The 23,681-nt window shown below is 38.6% G+C and overlaps 3 protein-coding genes across 3 annotated transcripts; 1 reads left to right on the top strand and 2 right to left on the bottom strand.

The window, feature by feature from the left end:
- Nucleotides 1–3,499: 3,499 nt before the first annotated feature.
- Nucleotides 3,500–8,854, bottom strand: echs1 (enoyl CoA hydratase, short chain, 1, mitochondrial). Its single transcript, XM_084736433.1, has 8 exons — nt 8,685–8,854; nt 6,178–6,375; nt 5,911–6,038; nt 4,802–4,901; nt 4,582–4,686; nt 4,265–4,384; nt 4,105–4,172; nt 3,500–4,007 (listed from the first exon to the last, which is right to left on the bottom strand). Exons 1-8 carry the CDS (start codon nt 8,773–8,775, stop codon nt 3,942–3,944), a joined length of 876 nt encoding a protein of 291 aa, XP_084592559.1. The 5' UTR covers nt 8,776–8,854; the 3' UTR covers nt 3,500–3,941.
- A 1,067-nt stretch (nt 8,855–9,921) lies between these two features.
- sprn (shadow of prion protein) lies at nt 9,922–13,000 on the top strand. The gene is made up of 2 exons (XM_084736003.1): nt 9,922–10,228; nt 12,148–13,000. The coding sequence occupies exon 2, from the start codon at nt 12,148–12,150 to the stop codon at nt 12,613–12,615; it is 468 nt and encodes a 155-aa protein (XP_084592129.1). The 5' UTR covers nt 9,922–10,228; the 3' UTR covers nt 12,616–13,000.
- Nucleotides 13,001–15,822: 2,822 nt separating this feature from the next.
- On the bottom strand, nt 15,823–22,032 carry mtg1 (mitochondrial ribosome-associated GTPase 1). The gene is made up of 11 exons (XM_084736216.1): nt 21,515–22,032; nt 21,303–21,366; nt 19,891–19,996; nt 19,717–19,803; nt 19,548–19,604; nt 18,348–18,438; nt 18,183–18,244; nt 17,933–18,029; nt 17,654–17,735; nt 17,447–17,559; nt 15,823–16,152 (listed from the first exon to the last, which is right to left on the bottom strand). The coding sequence occupies exons 1-11, from the start codon at nt 21,615–21,617 to the stop codon at nt 16,055–16,057; spliced, it is 960 nt and encodes a 319-aa protein (XP_084592342.1). The 5' UTR covers nt 21,618–22,032; the 3' UTR covers nt 15,823–16,054.
- Nucleotides 22,033–23,681: the final 1,649 nt, after the last annotated feature.

The following is a 23,681-nucleotide window of genomic DNA, read 5'->3' as shown; positions in this document are numbered from 1 at the left end:
ATTATTATTATTAATAATAATTTAGTTACTTGTTTTTATGGAAGCCTATTTACGCTAATATGGTGAAAAAATATCCTGCAAGTCTTTCCCGAAATAAGTGTCTCAAAATAATTACTTAGGAGACTATCTAAAAACTAATAACTTTTTAAAAATCAAAATAATGGAAAAATAATGACTTCTTATCTAAGCTTTCACAACAGTTACGCTATTTTGAAATACTAACTCAGTATTTCCGGTTTATATTATAATTCATACAAGTATTTTCATGCACTTTTTCGTTTTTGTGTAACGTATATGTGGAGTGGTCAATACTGACAAAAGGCAGGTGATATGTGCAGTAATAAAATATTAGCCTATGACTTATATGAAAAACTATTTAAAAGGAAATGCAGTCAATTTTGCAAATTCACTAAGCAAACGTTATCGCATGACTTTGTAGTGGCTATTATGGAGCTATAAAATAGGGTGGTGTCATTAGTCCGACAGACTTCGTAGTCGGTTAATCTTCGGTCCATGTTGCTTCTGACACCCGTGGGTGGGCATAATTTAAAGCAGACACCGGTGAACGTGTTATTCCGACACGGTCTCTGGTGCCAAGAATGTGAGATAATGAAAATATTTGTCAGATGAAAACCACTCCACCCGGCCCGTTTCATCTGAGCCAGAGAAACTCTCAGCTGGATGGCAGAAAAATGCTGAGGAATCCTTTCCATGACCGCAGATCCTGGTTCTGTAAAAAAAAAAGAGGCAGCTCTACATATAACAAGGCTTTTATAAAAGGCAAGTCAGAGTAAAGTATTGCATGCTTGTGGGCCTATATAGTGAATTTACAACCCTTATACAGCTGCTTTTAATAATGAACAGGAGAAACATGTTAGTAATTTATTGCATGTTTTTAATCTGCAAATATTAGCTATACACGTTTATAACATCTCTGCATTACAGACCTACATTCTGCTTTTTCCTGTAATAGTTTCCTATAGGATTTGGGATTATTTGCCACACTAAAAATATTATGTTTTCTGCTAATGGTGCAGGAAGAAATCAGCCACATTATAACTTTATCATTAACTTGATGGGAATCTATGTATGAAAATATGCATGTTTATGTAGCCGCTTCCTTTTTGGTATATCAGTTTTCTTTCCTTTGATTTTTGATTATTTGCAAATGATAGAAGATTCTGGGGGATAAATGCACAGAAACGGATCCATGAGAGTAAAAAAAATTAACTGGCTGTAAAGACATAGATAAAGTCACCAGGATGAGTGAGTGTTGAGGAAGCGGTGCAGGTTATGAGAGTGATTTTTGGAGAGGATCTGTGAGGCTGCTGGACAGGACAGAGAAAAAGGCCCTCGCAGGAGCCAGGCCTGTCTGCCGGACTGAAAGCCCCTTTCTCCCTCTCTGGACCCATGCTGCTCTCTCTTTATTTCGGCTTCTTTAAATGAGTTTATCACGCTATGAGGGTCTGCGCTGCCAAAATGTAACGTTTTGCCCCCTTTGTCCGTGTGGAGAGCCTCAATTGAGTCTACATTTATTATTTTGACCTTTCGGTAGCCTCAAAGAGGAGCTTCTTTTCGGGCCTTCTCTGCAGACTTTTGTGCTTCCCCGCGGAGTGAGGAGACGAGTTTTTTTTTTTTTTCTCTCCTCCCTTTTAAAGTTTTGTTCCAGGGGGCTGACAAGAAAGCAAGCTCCAGGGGAATATTGAATGAAAATAAAAATCAATTAGGCCATGGCCTTGTGAAGATATGGGGCGCCGCCGTGTGAAGATCAGAGAGAAAAAAAGGTGCCTTGCGATGATTGGAGCGGCGAAAGAAAGCGCACACTAACCAAATTTGTTCTGGTGTTTTCTTTGAAGTCAAAATTATGTTTTTCCGTGTCCCAGAATAATATCAGCCAATAGACGATGCGCAAGACCTGACATACTGATCAATATGCAAGGCTGTTCAACGAAACACGGTGTGTTTGACAGGCAGGCTGCAGCAGCAACGATGCTGAAAATATATGATTAATTCCTCTAAGTCATCATACAGGTAGTATACGGTTACATTTTACAGAAATAAATGTAAAATTGTCTTGAAAAATAAATTAAAGACAAAAAAAAAGTCCTTTGGTTTAATTGATGCTGTACAAATCTGTCCTGTGGCAAAATTCGGGCATGTTATTACTTTAAGTAAATAAATCACAAGTGAATTTTCCTTTGATAAACTAAAGAAAAGATGTTCTACTGTAATTGAGAAACATATTTCTAGCAACCATTTATATTTCAGTTTCAGTACCAACCGTGGCCAATTTTCTTGTTCCAGTATTTTAATATCATTTTATACTTCCATCAAATTAAGCTCTTAGTTTCATGTCTGTATAAAAACAGACTCATTGAATCTCGTGTCCAGTTTCTGTTGTTACAACACGAGAGCTCCATCTAGTGGTTGTGAAGTGCACACTATTCAGAAATATGTATCCAGCTTTTTTTGTTTCAGATTTGTGACACAGTTTGCTGAACTTCTTGGATGTTTAAAAAAAAAAACACAGAAGTACTGCCTTGCCGTTGTAATGTTGAAGATTAATACTGGAGACATCAAAACAACTGAATATAAAAATTATGTATCATAAGCAGTAAAACTGTGAAAACAAGTCAAAATATTATTTGCTTTTTAAAAATGTAAGACTGCACTATAAGATCAATGTTATTAAATCTTTGCTTGTAAGTGCAGAAGACTGAGTGAAAGTCTTTTTGCTTTTCATTGTCGACCCACAGTCGTCTCCTACGCACCTATAACCTATATGCTTACTTTAACAAAAACAAAACGCGTCTTTTCTCAGTTTATGCTTTGTTTAAATAATTCTAGTGGCATATTAGTTACGTGAAACATAAATTTGTTGTGCAAACAATTTAAAATAACAGAATAATAAGGCTATTGCCGTTTTTGGCTGTCTGTCCTGATTCAACAAATGTTTAACCAAATAAAAGAATATAAAATACAACACAATTACTGTCACTTTTAGATTATGAAGGCAGACCAAACCAAACTGTGAGAAAACCTGCGAGCTCCAAGGACAAAAAACACGTTGACCACCAAAATCAGTTTGTCCAAGTGGATGCTTGTACCAAATTTAAGAAATTTCCTTCAAATGTTTCAGAGATTTTGCGTTAATGAGAATTGGACGGACATGAGGTCACAGTGACCTTCACCTGTGACCACCAAAATCTGATCAGTTCATCCTCAGTGGATTTTTTGCCAAGTTTGGAGGAATTCTGTCAAACTGTTCTTGTTCATAAGAATGGGGCAGACAGACGGGCGACCCGGAAACATAATGCTACGGCTGTCAATGACGGGGATAATAAATAAAAAGAGACGTTAGAAATCAGTCTCTGAAAACAGGACTTACAAAAGGGTATATTAATTATTTACAATCACACTGTATCACCTAATATGATAAGTGCTTGGTAAAAACACCCCACGTCTTTAACAGTGTGTTAATAAATACAGCAGACGGATGTTTCCATTTGTGTTCATGTCTCAGTCACAGCACTGAAAACCACTCTAGAGCTTTATTTGTAAAATGTACACAGAAACAAGCTGCCTACAAAATGCAGACAAACATCTGAAAGTGAAAATTAAAAGGCAAAGTCAGTACACATCATCAAGACTGATTCCACCCGTTACACACTGACACAGTTATCAAATGGCGTTCACGTACAAACCCCCTGCACCCACACATCTGCCGTTTGATTTTGACAGCGAGCCTCAGCAGGCGGGGCTTCACTGTGATAAGACACTCTTGTGCACTCACTCAGCGCCAAATCCTAATTTAAACCGGTTGTGCGTTCCACTACCATCAGGAATTTTTGTTTGCATGATTCAACTTATTGCAGATAAGGAAGTCACCCGCTGACATCAGGAACTTTGTGATCTTGGTTGAGCTCTCGATCTGCTGTTTTCTAGTTGTCCTGGAAACTGGCCTTTCTTTTCTCCACGAATGCCGTCATGCCTTCTTTACGATCATCCTGCAGGGAAAAAGCGCAGACACACACATCATGACTAGACTGACAACATCAGAGTAAACGTCCCTCACTCGCTCTCATATTGTGCTCTTCTACTCACCGTAGCAAAGGTGGCGTGGAATAAGCGCTTTTCCAAACGATTACCCTCAGCCAAAGTCAGTTCAAAAGCTGCAATCGCAAAGGAACAAATAAGAAAACGCTGAAACTTAATCAGTCTAGTAGATTTTAAGATATTTAGCTTTTAAAATCAGCGTACACACCTGCATTAACAGCCTCTTTAGCCATAGCAGAAACCAGTTTAGAGTTGGAAGCAATTTTTTCCCCACATTTAACAGCTTCAGCCACCAACTGGTCCACAGGAAAAACTTTACTCGCCAAACCTGGAAACACAAAAAGCTCCTGAATCAAGTATCATAAGTAACCACCCAAACCTTTTAATCACACCTTTGATGAACATGAGATTAATGGTACCAATGACGACATGTAGGATTTTGGTGTTAATGTGAGGAGTCATTGAATATGGTGCAATGCCTGTTAAACCAGGTCAGATAAATGTACTTTCCCACGCTGCTGTTACCTGACTGCTTGGCTTCTTGCGCATTAATTCTGTCTCCTGTAAGAACCATCTCCATAGCCAGGGATTTGCCCACTGCGCGGGTCAGCCGCTGGGTGCCACCCGCCCCTGCAGGCAGACAGACGTCATGAACAGCTGCCCCAACAGGAACACAATCTGGTAACGTTAGTATAAGGAAGTGAGGTCTGTACAGGAAGGAATGGAGGCAGAAATGAATCGTTACCAGGAATGGTCCCCAACAGGATCTCTGGCTGGCCGAACTGCGCCTTCTCACCGGCAAAGATGATGTCACACATCATCGCCAGCTCACAGCCCCCACCCAGCTGAAAAAGCAGATTGTCCAGTATGAAACACACAAACAGCAACAGGAAGGGAAGGAGAATTTTCAGTAAAGTTCACTCTATAGTGACTAGTCTCACTCATTCATTTTGTGCATCACAAACTGATCAAACACTGGACACACAGTGATCAAAGCTACACCACATGGTCAACAGTATATGGACATCTTTTTGGTTTACATAACATACATTGATATTTTAGATTAGGTATGTAAATGATTTAACCGATTAAAAAGGTATTCATTGATTATGTATGATACCATTTCCCTGCAGCTCAAAGGTTTTCTCACAATTTACTTTGGTCTGCCTTGTTGGTCTAGAAATTAGAGCCTGATTGATTTATCTGCTGGAACCAAGACAGAACACACAACCGATACTTACACATCTTTAAGACTGTAAGGAGTTTGGAGTGAACTGCATTTGATTTCAGAAAAGTAAATGCAATCATATCTAGACATTATACAGATAAACAATGCTTTAAATTAGGGCACAATTAAAGCAATTATTATTGAAATTGATAAATGATGAAACAGCATTATAATGAAACACTGTAGTGCTGCAGAGATGGCCCAGGCCTCCAGATCTTGTTTCCAGATGTAAGAAAACATGTTTGTTTGGTCGAGACCCCAACACATGACAGATCATCATGAGTTTAATATTTTTCCCAGTGAAAAAGAAAATTTTCCCTCACTAACTGAGAATCATATCGTAATCACAATATCTGTTAAAATCACTGCATTATAATTTTTTTCCATATTGTGCAGCCCTACTTTACATTACATGATCATCACTCTCTATGGTGCATTTATATACCTACTCATTTGCTCAATTACTCTCATTTTGAGATTGAGTTAATTTTTCTTTTGGTATTGCTTTTAATCTGGTGTTTTCGTTTGGTGTGTATTTCCATATTGATTTTCTTATTGTAATTTGATTGTAATGTTTGGATACGGTTTTCTTCTCTCTTATGTTTTATCCCTGCAAAGACACTCACAGCAAATCCATTGACAGCTGCAATCACAGGCTTCTTCACTGTGGACACTCTGTTCCAGTGAGCCAGGAAGTTTCCTCCATAGCACTCCTGGAAAGTACGATTCTGCATCTCTTTAATGTCCGCTCCCGCTAAAAAAAAGAGAGAAAAGAACAACAAAAAGTTGAGCTTGCCACTGATAGACTGTTGTGAACAGTCTTAATGTCAAAGGAGGAAAAATACACTGAAGACAAACAGAGAAAAGTGAGTAAATGCACTTGGTTTCCTCACCAGCGAAGGCTTTTTCACTGCCAGTGATGACGACGGCTCCGATGTTGCCGTCAGCTTCAAAGGCATCCAGGGCCTGTCCCACCTCTCTCATCAGCCCGTCACACAAAGCGTTGAGAGCCTTGGGCCGGTTCAGCTGGATGAAACCAACGTTACTCTTCTCACCTCGCTTTTCCACCAAAATATACTCATACTGACCACCTGCATGCAGACAGAATCATCACTGATGGTCAGATGAGACATTTGTGCGCTTACATCAAGAGTTTATGAAGGGTTCACAGAGTTAGATTTTTAGTTATGGTGCAACAGAATTAAATTTAATCTAGTTTTAGAGTAAAAACTAAACTGAGGTTTACATTTTTTTTATTACTTTGTTTGGTGCAACATAATTATTTGCCATCAAGTTAACCATCAATGAATCCTTGTTGGCGCAACCCAGCCCTCGTGTGTAACATCTTTTGATAGCCCACAGGATTTAAAAATGTATATTACAGCAAATGAGAGAAATCATGATCATTATTTTCCATAAATCATGACCCAGATACCAGAGATAATCCACAGACATTGTTGTGAGCGCTTTCATGTAGCAACTATTTTCTTTCAACCAAGCTACACCTGCAAACCATTTCACCGTGTCAGTGAGCTCAGTGGTGTTAACGTCACAGCTCAGCCGAGGACGTCCTTAGTGCTCACACCCCGCAATGTCACGAGCACGAGCCCCTTGACCAATGCACACTTCCGTCTGTGCAGGGATACAGTCAGTTGGTGTAAATTGGTAGAAAGGAAACACTTCCTACATGAAACTGCTTATAACAAGGTCTGTGGATTACCTTGAGTAAACAGGTCACACTATCTGGAAAGAGACATTGCTGTTGAGTTTTTCAAATGTCAAACTTTTTTTGGTGCATTGAGCTCCACAAGCTGAGTGCCATCTAGTTCTATTATATTTGAGAGAAGGCAGAAATCACCAAAACAATCTACATGAATGAATAGAACAGCAGGTTGGAAGAAAATATGTATTTCTGATTGGGGGTGGACTATCCCTTTAACTGAGAGCAGTTACGTTAGTCTTTAAAGCAGGTGATGGGTCACAAGAGTGGTCCGATCTGAGCCAACCTTACATATCATCAAGACAGAAACACAAATATCACAGAGCAAGGTGAAGTTCTGGTTAATCATTCAAGAAAAAGTGAAGGACACGGATTTTACACCTGTAACAGCCTTTCTTGAGGTGTAGCAAAGTTACGCAAACAAGACTCACGGGTGGTGCTGGCATATAGCTTTTATGTAGGTTAGGCCTTTAAGACGAAGTCTGAGATATTCTAATATTTTACACAGTTTACACGTTGAATCACAAACGTCTGTCTCTTGAAACTGGAAATCAAACAATTAAAACTTAACTTGATGGTTTTGTTTAGGTGACAGAGCAACAAACTGTTGCTTTCGACATCCAGATGAGTTTTATATTAATGAATAAATGAAGGAATTATGTTTTTATTATTTTTATAGGATTTAGACTTTTCTGTTGCTTAAAAAAACACACTAAAACAGATTAGGCAATAATCTAAATAACTGGTGATTAATTAAGGTGACCAGATTTGGTAACTGCTGTACTGTAATTAACTATTGTGCAGGCCAACTTAGACTTCAGTACTATAGTCCTCTTCTTTCTCTCCAGTTTAAAATACAAAAAATGAATGGATAAACTAGTTTGGTGAACAGATTCCAGTGGCTTGCCTCATGCTGTAATATATCTCAAAAACATTGTCTGGAATAATAAATCGACAGGCTCTCTATATTTTTACCTTTTCTCCTGTATATCCCTCACTATTCTTCTTATCCATTATTCTTCTTTACAGCTACAAACGGTATCAAAACGGGGACTGTCCCTGGAAAACGGGGATCTGGTCACCCTGCAATTAATTTAATAACCAATTCATAATCGATTATTGGTTGGAGCTCTAACTAAATTTTACTTCAGCCGTCAAACTGCCCTTGTGTTTTATTGTTTGCGATTTAACGTTTTAATTACAGGACTTTATAGTATAGTTTTGAGTTGTATGTCCTGTGTTTAGTTTCAGCATCTTCAGACCATATTGGAAAGAAATGTTTTCACTTCAACACAAATAACAAATAAAATCTGCAGAACTGCAACGAGTATTAAACTGATCGCTAAATATTTTGATAATCAATTAACCATTGTGAGTGATTCAGAAGTAACGCCTGTGATTTCCATTTTAGGGTGGAATCTCCCTTTACACTGTACTGGTCCTCGTGTCAACAACATGCAATGATTTTATCTCCCATTAATTTTAAACATTTAAACGTGTTGTGGTGCACTAGCAACACTGCGCACAAATAACTGGGAAACAAACAAAGTTAGCTCGCAGTGTGTTGATTCATAGGCAGCGTCGCACAGTCAGTGACGCGTGTTTCTTGACATTGTGGCAGCAGGGCAGCTGTTCATGACGCTACAACAACCTGAGCCGAGGTGTATTAAAAACACTCACCGGAGCTGTAGAGGCGGACCGCAGACAGGACGGCCGGAGCTCCTCTGGAGGCCTTCAGGAGAGAAGCAGCACCTCTGCACAGGAAAGACATGACGGCGACGACGGGCGACTGTTGTCGATGAACTTGCTCCACTAAGTCGCTAGCTGCTCCGCTTGCGTCGTCTTCTTCGTTGGAGACATGAGGTAGTATGATGAGCGGAAATACGCGCTACCGCCACCTGGTGTCTGCAGAGTGTAATTACCTTCTTCAAACACCTCTCACTTGTAATGAAAGTAAATAAAATCTGCTTTATTCATATAATGGGTGCTTGTTATTTTTAATTTTTTATTATTATTTACTTAAGGTTAAGCGATTACATATTAATCAGCTACTTAATTGTTTTGTTCTGTTTTATTTATAGGTGCCATGAAAATTCACAAGAGGACTGTATCATTTGTAAATAAAAGAATTTTTTTTTATTTTTTCTTCACAGCTTTGCTTTTCAGAATTCATGAGGCAAATATCTGACAAGGTGTAAACAGGATCTTAATTATCATAAAGACAGTGATAACAACTTATTTATTGAGTGCACTCATGGTCTGTTGCTCCTGAGTGTCTACTGCAGGTTAAAAGCTCTTCAGGGTTGATGGACAGACCGAAAACCTTCAGAGACATAAATAACAGTGAGAGCAGCAGTTTGTTTTCCAGTGTTCTAGGTCTGAGGAATGAATTGGCTAAATTTCAAGTGTTACAAAAGGATATGAGTTGCACAGAAATTTCACATGATTGTGGAAAACTTCAACTTGCATCTTCTTATTATAGAAAACTATATTCATGGCTGCACCGCTGACCTCTCCATAAATCATGAAGACCACTGAGCAAAATATCTGAACGCAGTCTTGAAATTAAACCTGTGCAGAAAGAAGGGAGTAAAAACCAAGCTTTACTTATTTACCTTAATGAAAGCAAAAAGTCTATTTGAAGAATTACAAAAAACTGTCAGTTTTCATTTCAGGGGCAGAAAAATGCTGATGCCAAGTTGGAGAAAACTTTTTGTAATCATTTGTCACCTGCACCCCAGTGTCCAACATGAACTCCTGGTCATTCTTTTTTTTTTTTTTTTTTTTTTTTTGCATATTATGAAAATAAAGATCTTCAAGACACAATTGAGTTTTGCAGTACAATTAATATAAAAATATTTGGTTGGTCAACCACAATATGTAACTGTAAATTTTTTCTCAAAATTGATTATGTACAAACATAAATACCATACATTTTATCATCAATGTAACCTGGTTACCTTATATATACAAGAGATGGAGGAATAAACCAGTTAGTATATTTTGAAAACAATAATATTGAAGCCACTTAGTCCAAATAAGATTATAGGAGGCTTTGGACAAGATTCATTCTGTCAGTCTGACAGTATCTGATGCTCCTGTGTGAGCGCGCTGCGCGTTCTCGCCGTCATCTGCTTGAACGAGCCTCCATCGTCCGTGACGATCGCCTTTCATCTCTCCTCCGAGTGTCAAAACATAAGCAAGGATAAAAACACGGAGATAAGGTAAGCACCCACCATTAGGATGTATTGATTAACGTGGGTGTATATTTATGCAATGCATTTTTTTTTCAGTAGTGGTGATTCCTTCAGGCTACAATACAGTAGCGTACAGGCTAATTTCACATTACAGTGATATGAACATCATGCATGTCTGCATTTGCGTTGTTCATGCATTTGTGTGATAACATGTTGTTCGTACAATAATGACAATATTTTCTATTTAATTTCTCTGTTACATGCAAGATCTCTAAAATGCATTCCAAAAGATGGCCTATTCCTAACAAATTTCATCTTTCACGTTTTTTTTCCTTTTTTTTCTAAATAATCATCCATAGACGAAATGTTATTTAATGCATATGAATGCGAAAAGCCAACAGCAGTTTTCTTTGGTGAGCATATTTATTTTTAAACTGACCTACTTTAATGGAGAGGCACATTGTGCAACACAGAGATGTCTTTATGAAGACCACATTCAACAACAACGCTGAGCAATGCAAGGATATCTCACACCTTGTTGATCAGTGGGATAATGGTTGTTCAATGCTGCTGAGAACATGTTATGTCACTCCAGTGTTGGGTGATGATGCATGTTGTGCAGAATTGATCAGTGAACAGAGAGAACTGGCTGCAGCTGAAATGTTCTGCCAGCCAAAATCAAATGATAATTAGTTCTGGTGAACAACTACATATTCATGGTAGTTAGATTTCTCCATTTCACACATTAAAGGGACAGCTCAGACTATTTGAAGTAGGGTTGTTTGAAGTACTTACTGGTAGCCTTTTGTATTGGGAAAAAAAAGTGTTGCTCTCTCTCAAACCAACCAAACTCCCTAGGCAAAATCCAACATTTTACTCTAGAAGTTGCTGGTGTACTGCTCCCTTGATCTGTTAGTTTGTGTTATTGAGTGACTTATGTGAATCCAAAGTACCCTTTTAAAACACCAAAAGGAAAAATTACTCATCTTACCTATGGAGTTTGGTTGGTTTAGAGCGATAAATGGCTTCAGTAGCATTGGTTTCCCATTGGAAAAGGCTGTCTGATGGCAAAGTAAAGCAGTGGAAATATTATTTCTGCTTCTCTTAACTGAGGCAGTGATGATCACCATCTACTGTAGGTAATACACTGACCATCAATACTGTAAATACTTCATAAAACCCTTTAAATAATTAAAATGATCCCTTTAAATGTGCAGAATAATGACCACAGGTTGGCCCAAAATGAGCTATTCCATTATGTCCTTGCAGTACTGGGGGACTAGAGTCGCATGACTTGACCGAAGTCACATATTTGACGTCTTGAGACTTGCTTGTCTAACACTGATAAAAGAGTTGACTTAACTTTGACTTGGTATTCATGATTTAAGACTTAGGACTTGAAAGGACTCCACTTTTTTAAAAATTAGACCAGCAGAGCCCATGAGGCATCTATTATGGAGAAGGCTAGTTTAAAAGTTTAATTAAAGAAGACTTATTTCTATTTGCTTCAGTCCTGAACTGCTTTGATTGTGATCAACCATGTAAAAAAATATCCAATAATCAATTTACTTGGAATTGACTGTTTTTTAAAGGATTTTTTGTGGGTGGCTTGACCATGAAAGAGACCAAGCAAGTGGTGTGCATGTTGCCTCCTACTCATCGTGGACACTGGGTTTTGGCGAGGTGTAAGCAGGAACAGGTTTCATTAATGTTGAAATTAAAACTAATTCCTTCCTGACCACAGTCTTTTAACTGATTTGAATGTTGAAACTAGGGGCAATCATCAGAATTTCTTTCATGTGACTTTATTTGGGACTCGACTTGACTTGCTTGCCTGTCGCCACAGTGACTTGGGACTTGCTACAGACTTGTATGTAAAGATTTGACACTTTCCTCTGACTTGTACATTGCTGACTTACTCCCACGTGTGTCTTTGTGGTGCACAGATGTCAGGAATGAACCAAGTGATTGCAACATGCTGGACTTGCCTCCTGCTCTCTGCTTTCCTGTGTGAGCCCGTGCTGTCCAAGGGCGGTCGCGGAGGGTCCCGGGGCTCCTCTCGGGGCTCCCCCTCCCGCAGCTCCACGGCGGGGAGTTACCGGGGAGGAGGCGCCTACGGTGGGACCCGCTCTCGCTTTAGGGCGGCAGGGCGGTCGTCCCCTGTGAGGGTGGCGAGTGCAGCTGCAGCAGGGGCAGCGGTGGCATTAACGGCGGATAAATGGTACGCCTCTGCCTACCGCCGCAGCAACGCCGACAGCTCAGAGGAAGAGCTGGATTACTACAACAGGACCAATTATTTTGATGCACTCATGTCCGGCTCAACCCAAAATGGATCATCTCTCTCTCAACTGCTTTCTATCATTATTGCAACGTTTTCTCCAAAATACGGACTCATACTGGACAGTATACTGTAGATGTTCAAGTTATTTTTAGGATAAATTCCTGAGTTGGTCCAGGACTGAGCTTCTGCCCTGTATCTGACTATAATGTGCAGGACTGGCTGGAGCCTGCACAGAGAAGACCAGTTAGATGTGCAACAAAGTGGTGGAAAGACTCAGCAATCAAAAAAACATCTCTGTACTGTATGTTTTTACCATTGACATAAATAAAGATGGACGCTGCATCTCCACTTCCCCCACTGTGCAAAAATTAAGCCAAAATATTGCGGATACGAGGGCTGCCATCTTGTACTGGTGACGTTACTTTGAACGAGAGTCTGTGCAGTTGTGATCAGTGTTGGACCTGCGCTTTTGAGTTCCTACCCATATAGCTGGCTGACTCAGCTGTCAATCATGACATGCAGCCCTTTATACAGCATCAAATAACTAATTAACTTTCCTTTAATTGGAAGTCTGCATAGGAGCGTGACCCGTGCTCATGAAAACTGCTCCACAAGTACAGAAACCGCAGAGTGTTGGCTGCTGGTCCTCACTGATTACCATACATTTTGATGAAACTGGATTATACTTCATGGAGAAAATATTCTCAGGTCTTCCCTGTGATGTCCTCCAGGTGCTCTGCCTCAAGCTATTTACAGTTTCCTGATGGACAAAGTTCGACTTGCGGTTAGCAGTTAGCTACTTTAGCTGCTAGTTGGCTAGTTAGCTCAGACTTAGTCCTGGCCATGTGAGACTATAGCACCCTGAGTGCTTGTGAGCATCGTCTTAGAATGGAAAATAGGAATATGGGGCACTGGATTTGATTAATTTAGTGTTCATGAGACCCCAAATAAGACAAGAATTAGGTTGGAAAAACAATAGAGGCCGCTGGAGTGTTTCTGAGGACTGATTACTGGACACAAGCACACAACTTAAAAACTTTATTCACTGATTTGGGTGAAACTGGATCATGTTTTATGGAGGAAATATTTTCGGGTTTTCTCTCTGATGTCCTACGGCTGCTCTGCCTCAACTTTTGGTGATTTACAGAGTTTTCTGATGGACAAAGCTTAATTTGTTTGTGGTTAGCTGCTTTAGCCGCTAACTGCTTTTTGGCTCAGTTAGTCATGCGGCTGGCACTGCTTGACCTAGGAGCTGAAAACACAGGGGGAGAGCAGGCTAATTAGCAGCAGTGGTGGTTTGCTACTTTAGCAACAGGTAAAGTTCAATCAGGAACTCTATAAACACACAGAGTTGTGCAGCATCAGGACACCAGAGGGAAAACCAGAAAAAATTAAACTCTCACAACTGAAACTGCACTTTCTGTGAGACACACTGCATACAAACATAATACTGAGCAGAGCAGCTGGGTTGTATGAAGACAGACTTTGTGGGTGGGCAAATTGTGCACGTTGTGCTGTGCCTGGAGCGGATGACCATATAAAGATATTCATGACATGCCGACGTCAGCCGTCGTCGAACATAGAAAAAAAATGTTGCATTTAGAGGACTCTGAAACATGAGCATTTTGCTCACAGGGATTACTTCTACATCGGTTTACCTGATGATTTGACACCGTGGCCATGTTTAATATGAACATCCAACATTGCAAGATATATATGACAGAAAGTAAGGGAAAGCATAATAGGTCCCCTTTAATGTGGAGGAGGCAGGATTTATGACCTATACTGCAGCCAGCCACCAGGGGACGATGGAGATGTTTTGGCTTCAATTTTAAAGAGCTGTTAGTTTGTCCATCTTTATAAATGTCAGTGTTTTCTACACATTATAACACTCTACCAACAGACAAATGTACATTACTAGCACAGTATTCAATGTGACATTTCACCACTCAGAGTATTCTTTTGTCAAACTTTTCTCTCTCTGTGTGTGTGTGTGTGTGTGTGAAAAACTGGGGCCAAACTAAAGAATAATCAAAATTATTTTCCTAATTCAAGAAAACGTTTTATCAGAAAAATGTCACCAGCGTTCCCAAACTGTGTAATTAAATGTGCTGGGTGCCAATTTTAAAGGAGAAATATGTAAGATGACTACAGCAGTCCAAAAAGTGCATTGGCGCCATTAATGTTACATTAATTAATTAAAGAGGCTTCTGAACTACAGTTGTAGGTCCTCCTCCCAGACTCGAAATACAGGCAGAACCTACGCAAGAACCTATGCAAGACAAGAATATTATAATTGGACAATGACAAGCCACAAAGCCCCACTGTAGAGTGAGAGTTCAGTGACTTCCCACCAGACTCCATTAAGATATTGTTCAATTTAACTACTGTAAACATCTGCACCTTCTAAAAGAGTACTGATGACTTCTTATGGCTCATAAACAGACACTTACTCATTTGGCAAACATTCGGCACTAATCTGAACTCTACTGAAAGTGAAACAGGCAAACAAAAACAGTTATTCTGGCCCAGAATGGAAATTTCTAAGGAGAACATGTTGGTTGTGTCTTTGTCGTCACAGAAGCCAGTATGTCAGCTTAGCATGTTTCCTTAATCTCTCAAGACACATCATGACTCAACTGTATCTTAAAGATCTTTATTTTCATAATATGAAGAAAAAATTCAAAGTGAATGACCAGGAGTTCATGTTGGACACTGGGGTGCAGGTGACAAATGATTACAAAATGTTTTCTCCAACTTGGCATCAGCATTTTTCTGCCCCTGAAATGAAAACTGCCAGATTTTTTGTAATTCTTCAACTTTGTCACTTCACTTTTTGCTTTTTTTTTTTTACTCCCTTCTTTCTGCACAGCTTTAATTTCAAGACTGCGTTCAAATATTTTGCTCAGTGGTCTTCATGATTTATGAAGAGGTCAGCGGTGCAGCCATGAATATAGTTTTCTATAATAAGAAGATGCAAGTTGAAGTTTTCCACAATCATGTGAAATTTCTGTGCAACTCATATCCTTTTGTAACACCTGAAATTTAGCCAATTCATTTCTCAGACCTAGAACACTGGAAAACAAACTGCTGCTCTCACTGTTATTTATGTCTCTGAAGGTTTTCGGTCTGTCCATCAACCCTGAAGAGTTTTTAACCTGCAGTAGACACTCAGGAGCAACAGAGTGTTCCATACCTATAAGTGCACTCTATTATATGCTACAACACTTCTGTACATAATAAATAAAGAGTTTGTTATCACTGTCTTTATGATAATAAATATTCTGTTTACACCGTGTCAGATATTTGTCTCATGTATTCTAAAAGCACAGCTGAGAAAAAACGTTAAATTCTTTTATTTACAAAGGATACAGTGCTGTTGTGAATTTTTATTGCATCTATGAACATAACAGACTTCATCCTGTCCCCAAAATGTCAAAGGCATGAGGACAGAGATGGACTACGTTCCCTTGATGATGCATTTTTTGTTAAATATAAATCCTTCCAGGTTGAGGGCAAACTGGTAAAAACCCAGAAACAGTCTCTGGCTGTGTTCATGAAAATGTCTCAGGTCAGTCCAGCATTACTCGTCCCAGCTCTCCTTTCCTGAAGGCTCTAATGAAATCGTAAGCCGCTGCTGTGTAGTTTGGGACAGTGACGGTAATGTTCCCTGGGGGAGAAGAGGAACAAACATTTTCATTAATCTTTAAGTTGCTGATGTGATGGTGATCACACTGTCAGACTGAAGGGAGAGTGACACATTCCCTCCTCATGTTCAACAGAAACAGATGTGGATTTCATCCTTCACAAAGAGCTTCAACGTGGAAAACATTTTTTTTTTACCATTCAGAATTTAGTATTTTGTGCAGCCCTCGCACAATTGTTACAGTAAAAATGTATCTGTATGTATACACTGAAAATTAAACACAGTAGACAGGGATCAACCTGCTGTGTCCATTATTTTTTGACCTCTTATTAACTTTTGCTTAATCACTCAGTGTACTCAATCCTGTGGATATACACAGACATGTTGTAGGCACAGTGAGAAACTAAAACCTCTAGTGGCATCAAGCTGCTTACAACAGCATGATAACACTTCTGGGTAAACACCGAAAAATAAAAGCTGCACCAGATATAAGTGCACACTTTGACCACCAGAGGACAGTGTAAAGTCATGATTACAATTTAAACTCTCTCATGGCATCTGTAGCTGTAAGTTTGGCCAAGTTTTGGTCTCCCTCTTACTAGCTTAGAAGGCTAGCTTACTGTGTAATCTGCACTGCAAAGGGTGATATGTGGATAAATACAGTACACAACTGTCCGTAAAAGACAGAAATCAACTCCACCATTCACTGACGTCTAATTACGGTGTGTTCAAATACCTATACCAACATACTACAGTATTTAGTATGCCAGAAAAAGGTTTACCATGTCCCAGTATACATAGTATGTGAAATGCAGTATGCCAAAAATACCAGGATGTCCTACGGCATCCAGTTTTGAAGTATACAAGGCAGCATTCTGACCCACAATCCTCTGTGCAGCAGAATATATGTTACACTGACTGAACCAGAGAGAGAGCACAGACAGATGACAGCTCATTAGCTGTGGTCTTAATCATATACTTTTTCTTTTAACTTTTTTTCCCCCCCAACTAATTTTGCACTATGGACAAAGTAGTATGTTCCAGTGGTATGCACGCTGCATGCAACAGTACATACAGATGCAGTATGTGTTAAAAGTAAGAAGACACAGTATGTGATTTGGAACACGGGGTTTGTTCCAAATCACATACTGTCAAATGTTTCTCAATTAAATTATTATCATCAATTTGTGAGCTTTAAGAGGTGCTGGTAGGTGGATTTTGGACAGAGCGTTTGGGCAGAGACAGAAAAGCTATGTCCCCCTGTTTTCAGTCTATGCTAAACTTAACTAAACTAAGCTAAGCTAAATGGCTTTCTTACCCACTCCAGTGATGGCTTTGACCCGCTGAGTCTTTCCGAGTTTTACAGCGATGCGTTTGAGGACGTGCTGGATGTCGTCACTTGGCTCTTGGAGGTCGTATTTCTCCACATAACTACAGTGAACACACACAGCCAACAATGTAAAGCAAAAGGAAAACACTGATCATATAAACATCCGCTCAATCACAATTCAGGGAGAAAACACACCTGAACTTCCCCAGCCTGTTCAGAGAATAGAGTAAGTAGTCAGCGATAATGTCTTCACCCACTAAATGGTCCAGAATAGTTCCTGGAAAGAAAAAAATATTTATTGAGCACAGATGTGGCAGCACCTGCACTGAAATACAGTCCAACAAATGTTCCACGTAGTGTTTCCTGAATGACAGTAAATCTTCTGTTGAATGATAATAATAATAGTAATAGCAATTATAACAACAACAACAACAACAATAACAATAATAATAATAACAATCCTGTTCTGCTCACCACATACAGCCAGCTTCATGCCTGTTTCAACACTCTCAATCTTAGGAGGCAAGACTCCCGGTGTGTCGAACAGGTGTATTATTGGTCGCTCACACACCTGAGGATCACAGCGACAAATATTGTTTATTGTTTATTGGGATCTCCATTAGCTGTTACAGGTAACAGCTCTTCCAATGATATTGTACATATGAACATACACACACACACACACACACACACGCACAAAGACAAACATGTCCTCTACACCCACCTGAATTTTAGTCAGGACAGCTTTAGTTATACCTGGCTCCCCACCTACTCGAGATGCACGACCTGAAATTAGTGTATAATTACATTTATTTTACTGAGGAGTGAAAATGATCTTGCACTGTCATACTGAATCAATGCCCAACAGCTAATACTTAATTATACACACCTTTTTTCAAATTTGTTCTTCTTAATGAGTTAATAAGAGATGATTTCCCCACATTCGGAACTCCAATCACCATCAGGCAATAATTTGTAGTCTGAAAGATTTTCATGACAAGTATGACCAGCATATTGGCTTTTATGTTAAAAATCTGAGTAATGGCAAAAATGTAACGTCACTATTGGGCAGAAACCTCGTATTAATATAGCTTTGTGAAAGTTAGCAGCTCTTTTTAATGCTTTCAACAGTTAAATATTTGTAAAACCCACAGTCAGATATTAAAGGTGACCAGTAGCATTGATTTATGGAAAAAATAAAGATTCGAGGTTTGCACCCGGCAGCGACGATAATTCATTTAAAAAAAGAAAACAAAAGGTAACATGTGGATTCAGCTCCACTGAAGCAATAGAAAAGAAGAATGAGAATAAAGTCAGAATGAAACAGTGATTTATGGTGGATCACACTGTAGGAGCGTCTTTCGAAAGTTTAAATAAATGAGATAACAGTTAACGGGGAAATGGAAGTATTATTATGTCTTCTCAATAAACTGGATGTCATATATCATACCGATGTTCACTTTGTCACTGATGCCCTTTTTAATACTGATCACTGTAACCTGTGAACTGGCCATCACTCCACAACAGGCAACTGATGCACTCGCATTAGTTAATTTATGAAGCTATGACTGGCAAACCCTCCGGTATCATCATCATGCATTTTACATTCTAGTAGTTTAATTAACATGGTCATTCCAAAGGTCTGCACCTTTTTTGGCCGTTCCTAATTCCAGTTTGCTGCTCCCAGTGACAGGAACAAATTGCAAAAGATGCTAAAAGTCCACACCTTCATTCTATTACCGTCAATCAACAATTGATTACAAGTTACAGTCTCTGGTAGTCTCTGATCACTGCACCTGCTTCTGAATTTGCTGCTCAGGATATCTGTTAGAGTATCTAACTTATCTAACTTGTTATTTCTGTAGATATGTCTTATATCTTATGTAGCTTACTGTAGATCTGTTGGTATTGGTGGAAACAACAAGAAACAAGAAAATATGTTTGAGGCTGCTTAGAAACAGTGCGGACACAGTTTTCGCCACCAGAAAGCACAGCTGTAAAATGTCTATTAAGCTATAATTTTTAGCTACTTTTTCGCAAAGTAGAAATTAACTGAAATACAATATTAAATTGCCTGGAGTAAACTTACCTCCTCTCTGTTAAAGCGTGGGTTGCTCTCAATAATTTCCACCACCATTGGCACCAACTACAGAACAAAAAGTTTTCACGTTCAGGCTCATAATCTTTACTTCTCATCAGCTGAAGACAAACTGCAGCAAACAGTCAAAGGTTTAGCGCACAGTGAAGAGGACTTTTACCTTTCTGATGCTGTCGTCTCTCTGCTTCAAACAGTCAGTGAAGAGAACGTTCCTCACCCCAGTTTTTTCTAGCGTCTTCAGGATTCTCTGCAGTGCAAAGACATTATTTTGTCGTTGTGATCTTAAAATGCTGCTGACATGCGACTCTGCTAAAATAGCAGTGAGACGTCTGACCTGCTTGTTGGACAGATCAGCGAGATCCATCTTGTTGAGAATTAGCACATGTGGTCTGACATCTAGAGTCTCCTGAAACACAGGGTTTCTTCCAGAGAAGGGGATTTAATTCATATTAAAGAAAAAATAGAACAGTTCTGCAGTAAACAGCAATGTGTTCAGATTTACCTGCTCTGTCTCATGGCTTCTGACTGCTTTTAGAATTTACTGAAATCTTTTCACTGACAAACCCTGCAATACAAACATGCTTTTCTTGTGATTGTACCAAGGCCAATAAATGTGCTTTAAAGTGGTTCTTTAGTAATTACAAATTCTGTTTTTACTTATATGACCTGATCACCTTTTATGTTGACTTTCTTTTTGTGTTGGGATTATCTTGATTTTATTTGTAGTTAGTTGTTCTACATGAGTGCTTTAATAATGCTGCATGTTTTGTGAGCGCTACAGCACTATTGGAAGACACAGTAATCCAATACTGGTGATACAAACCCTGATTAATTTGTGGCTGCGGGCTAAATCTGGACACCCAGTAGGGTGCTGGTTTGTCCTCTCACCATTACCCAATTCATGATGAAAATAACTAATAAGATATGGTTAAAAAAAAAAAAAAAAAAAGCACTTATTTCAACACACATTGTGATTGCAATATCAATCACAATTAGTATGAATGATCATTTTCATTGACAAATTTCATTTTCACTGGAAAATAAAATCATGATTTCACATTTGTTGTCGTCTGTACAAAACAAACCTGTTTACTGACCTCTTGTAGAGATTTGTAGGCCAGAGCATTCACAGTAATTCATTATGATGCTGTTTTAAGCACATGTTTTTCCTCCATCAAAAAAATTACAGTTCCTGCGATTTGGGATATTACATTTGGCCATATTATGATTTCAATCATTTTTCTATTAACTGTGCCGCCCTAATTCAGACCGGAAGGAGGGACAGATATTCCACTTTTGCATTATAAATGAAGCCTTTCTTAACAGAGAGGACTGATCTTTGTGTGTCGACTTTTCAGGTTGTGCAAAGTGCAGTAGGACCAGATGGTGAGCTATGCAGGAGCTGAATAATACTATTAGCTGAGGAGGAGCAGAAGTTGCACAGACATCAAGATATTTCTGATACCATAAATGTGTATTTCATACTAAAAGAGCTTAACAATGCAAATCATTTACAAATGAAATGCAGCTGATTTTATTAAATACAGTAAAATGTCGGATTCATCTGTGAACTCCTGCACCAAGTTAATTTAGTTACTGAGTTAAATGAATTAATGCGTTAATGTGAAAACAGAGAATTGTTTGTTTATTAACAAAGCAAGATGAGTATCCCTAATTTAAATGTTCAATCTGTATTTAAATTTGTTCTGCTATATTCTAACATTAATTCAGTTTTTAAAGGATATTCTGGCGTCATGGATTTCTATGATGCAGTCCACACTCTTGAGGCTGGCTCTCATCTGCTTGAGTCCTGCAAACAGTAAAGTCAGCCTGTAATTACACAGACTGTGCCCAGTAAGTTATAATACATACAGGACTGTTAGCTTTAAACAAGGTACAATCATTTGTATTCCAAATGTATATAGCTGACAAACTATAAAGGTAAAGCAAGCTGTCACCTTTAGCCATGTGTCCGGGGAACCAGTGAGCCACTTCCCGTCCTCCAAAGTCGAAAACGGGTCTGAACCTGGCGACATTACGGAGAACCTGGTACAGCTTCATGTTCAACTAAAAGTGACTCCGCCTGGCTCACATTTATGTTACTGAAACAATTATTTTATTTCTTTGACTGGCTACAAGACCTCTTGCTGCACTGTGTTGATGACGTACTACACTATTTACAGACCGACTCGAAACTACGCTCAAACATCTTGGTTCCGCTGAAGACTCTCGCCCACGATCAGTAGTTATTTTAAGTTAATATTTTTGTCAAGTTATTGTTTTTGTTTTTTAAACTAGTAGCCATGTAATACGCAGGATAATATACTGGCCTCTTGAATCACATTGAAGGGATTTATTTCGCAATAATAACCCGCACACTTTACATTAACCCTTATTTACAAAACATAGAGGTCATTATTTTTTATTTTTACATTTTATTTTTATAACACACTACTATTTACATACTACTGATTGTGTAGGAATTGTCTTGTTCATATTTTTAAAGCACACATTTTATAAATTGTCCCAATCTGTTATTCTTGTACTGCACTTTCCCTTTTTTGACTCATGTTTTGATATTTTTATGATACTGTTTGCATTTCTGTAGCTTGAAACCCTTCATTTTACTGTCCGGTGAATATTTTGGAATCTTTTCAATTTTCTGCAAGAAAAAATAGTTGGAGGATAGTTGCAAAATGTAAACGTACCTACTTGAGCTCTGGACTACACTATCAACTAAAATCAAATTAATTAGAGATTTAAATATTTTATAACAAAGGTTAAGTGCTGGCTAAAATCAAACAAGAGCGATACCCATTTTTTGTGTGTCCTCAAAAGGACTAGGGTGTTTTGGTGTATTGTGGAATATGTATTTTATTGTATATCCCATATTTGTGATGAGAGTTGAAGCTGTATATTTTAGTTATGCTGTAGGTCATTTAAACTGGCTATTAATTGTGTTTTTCATGAGTATAGATGTTTTAGCACTAGTCTTTATGTTTTACATGATATCCAGTCTACATCACAGTGAAACTCTGAAGAACATGGCATGGTAACTGACTCCTATTTAGAGCTTCTGTACAGTTAGTAAAAAAAAAATAAGAGGACTCATATTTAATGTCACAGCTGTCAAGATCTTGACACCTCTGTCTTTTCTGATGTTAAATGCTGCACTATTCTGGGTTCTGCCCTGTCAAACTTCACACTCTTATGAGAGTATAGTGTACCAAACCACAAGTGACCTGCTTTGATTCTGTTCTAACATCCTCATGCAGATCTAGATTCACATTTTGACAAATCTAAACACATTCCTCCCTTTGTGCTGTGATCCTCCTCAAGTTATCTCATGCTGTTCCATCTCTGGTATCAGGCTGGAGTCCAAACAGACATCTGCACATGCAGCTTAATGTTCACAGCTCATATTGAAATAAGTTTTAGACTGGTTTCTTGAGTATTAACGTACTAAAATAAATTAATGTGATTTAATTTGGACAGTGCTGCATAAAGCTTCTTAGATTAACATTTTAAAAACATTTTTGTATGATTTCATTGATTTTATTTGCAATAAAGACTTAAGACTTCAAAAAGTCTGCATTGTCCTTGCTGTGTCCAATATTTGACTGATTCATACCAGTTCTTACACAATTACTCTTCAAAGTTAAAAATCTCTGCTGCCTGTCAAGTTTTTCACTTGGCATGTATGGACTTGCTGACATCAAAGGATGATTTTTATTGTGCCTCTGTGATTCAGACTGTAGGTTCTGAAAATGCCATCTATGATCATTTCAATCTCGTACTGGAAATAGACCCACACCTACTGTACCCATACGGTTAAACCATGACTGCTGAAGGTTCTTCGGGACACGTGCACGATGTAGACCTCTGGTAGACTCCAAATACTGAAAGGTTACATTAATAGTATGGCACATGGAGACCACTTTCTCCTTTGCAACCACTAAATAAACACAATGACATGTAGAATACAATTTAACAACAGTAAACAATTCTAACAATGTTCTCAAGTGGAAAGTCTTTAATTTGACCAATGCTTCATTATCTCTGTTGTAAATGAGGCTATGCACGGCCTTTAAATCAAGCACCAAACCTTTTCAAGCCATTAATGCT

Source organism: Lutjanus erythropterus, chromosome 14, assembly GCF_056507025.1.
Source record: "Lutjanus erythropterus isolate fLutEry1 chromosome 14, fLutEry1.hap2, whole genome shotgun sequence".
Classification (NCBI taxonomy): domain Eukaryota; kingdom Metazoa; phylum Chordata; class Actinopteri; order Lutjaniformes; family Lutjanidae; genus Lutjanus; species Lutjanus erythropterus.
The sequence above is the reverse complement of the archived record's forward strand: the minus strand, read 5'-3'. Positions and strand labels throughout refer to the sequence as shown.

Coding starts and splice junctions, on each gene's coding strand:
- echs1 (XM_084736433.1), bottom strand. CDS start 8,775: ATGTCTTTCCTGTGCAGAGGTGCTGCTTCTCTCCTGAAGGCCTCCAGA. Junction 6,039..6,177: donor CAGTGAAAAAGCCTTCGCTG/GTGAGGAAACCA, acceptor TCTTTTTTTTAG/CGGGAGCGGACATTAAAGAG. Junction 4,008..4,104: donor TCCACGCCACCTTTGCTACG/GTGAGTAGAAGA, acceptor TTTTCCCTGCAG/GATGATCGTAAAGAAGGCAT.
- sprn (XM_084736003.1), top strand. CDS start 12,148: ATGTCAGGAATGAACCAAGTGATTGCAACATGCTGGACTTGCCTCCTG.
- mtg1 (XM_084736216.1), bottom strand. CDS start 21,617: ATGAAGCTGTACCAGGTTCTCCGTAATGTCGCCAGGTTCAGACCCGTT. Junction 18,439..19,547: donor CACGCTTTAACAGAGAGGAG/GTAAGTTTACTC, acceptor AAAATCTTTCAG/ACTACAAATTATTGCCTGAT. Junction 18,245..18,347: donor AAGAACAAATTTGAAAAAAG/GTGTGTATAATT, acceptor CACTAATTTCAG/GTCGTGCATCTCGAGTAGGT.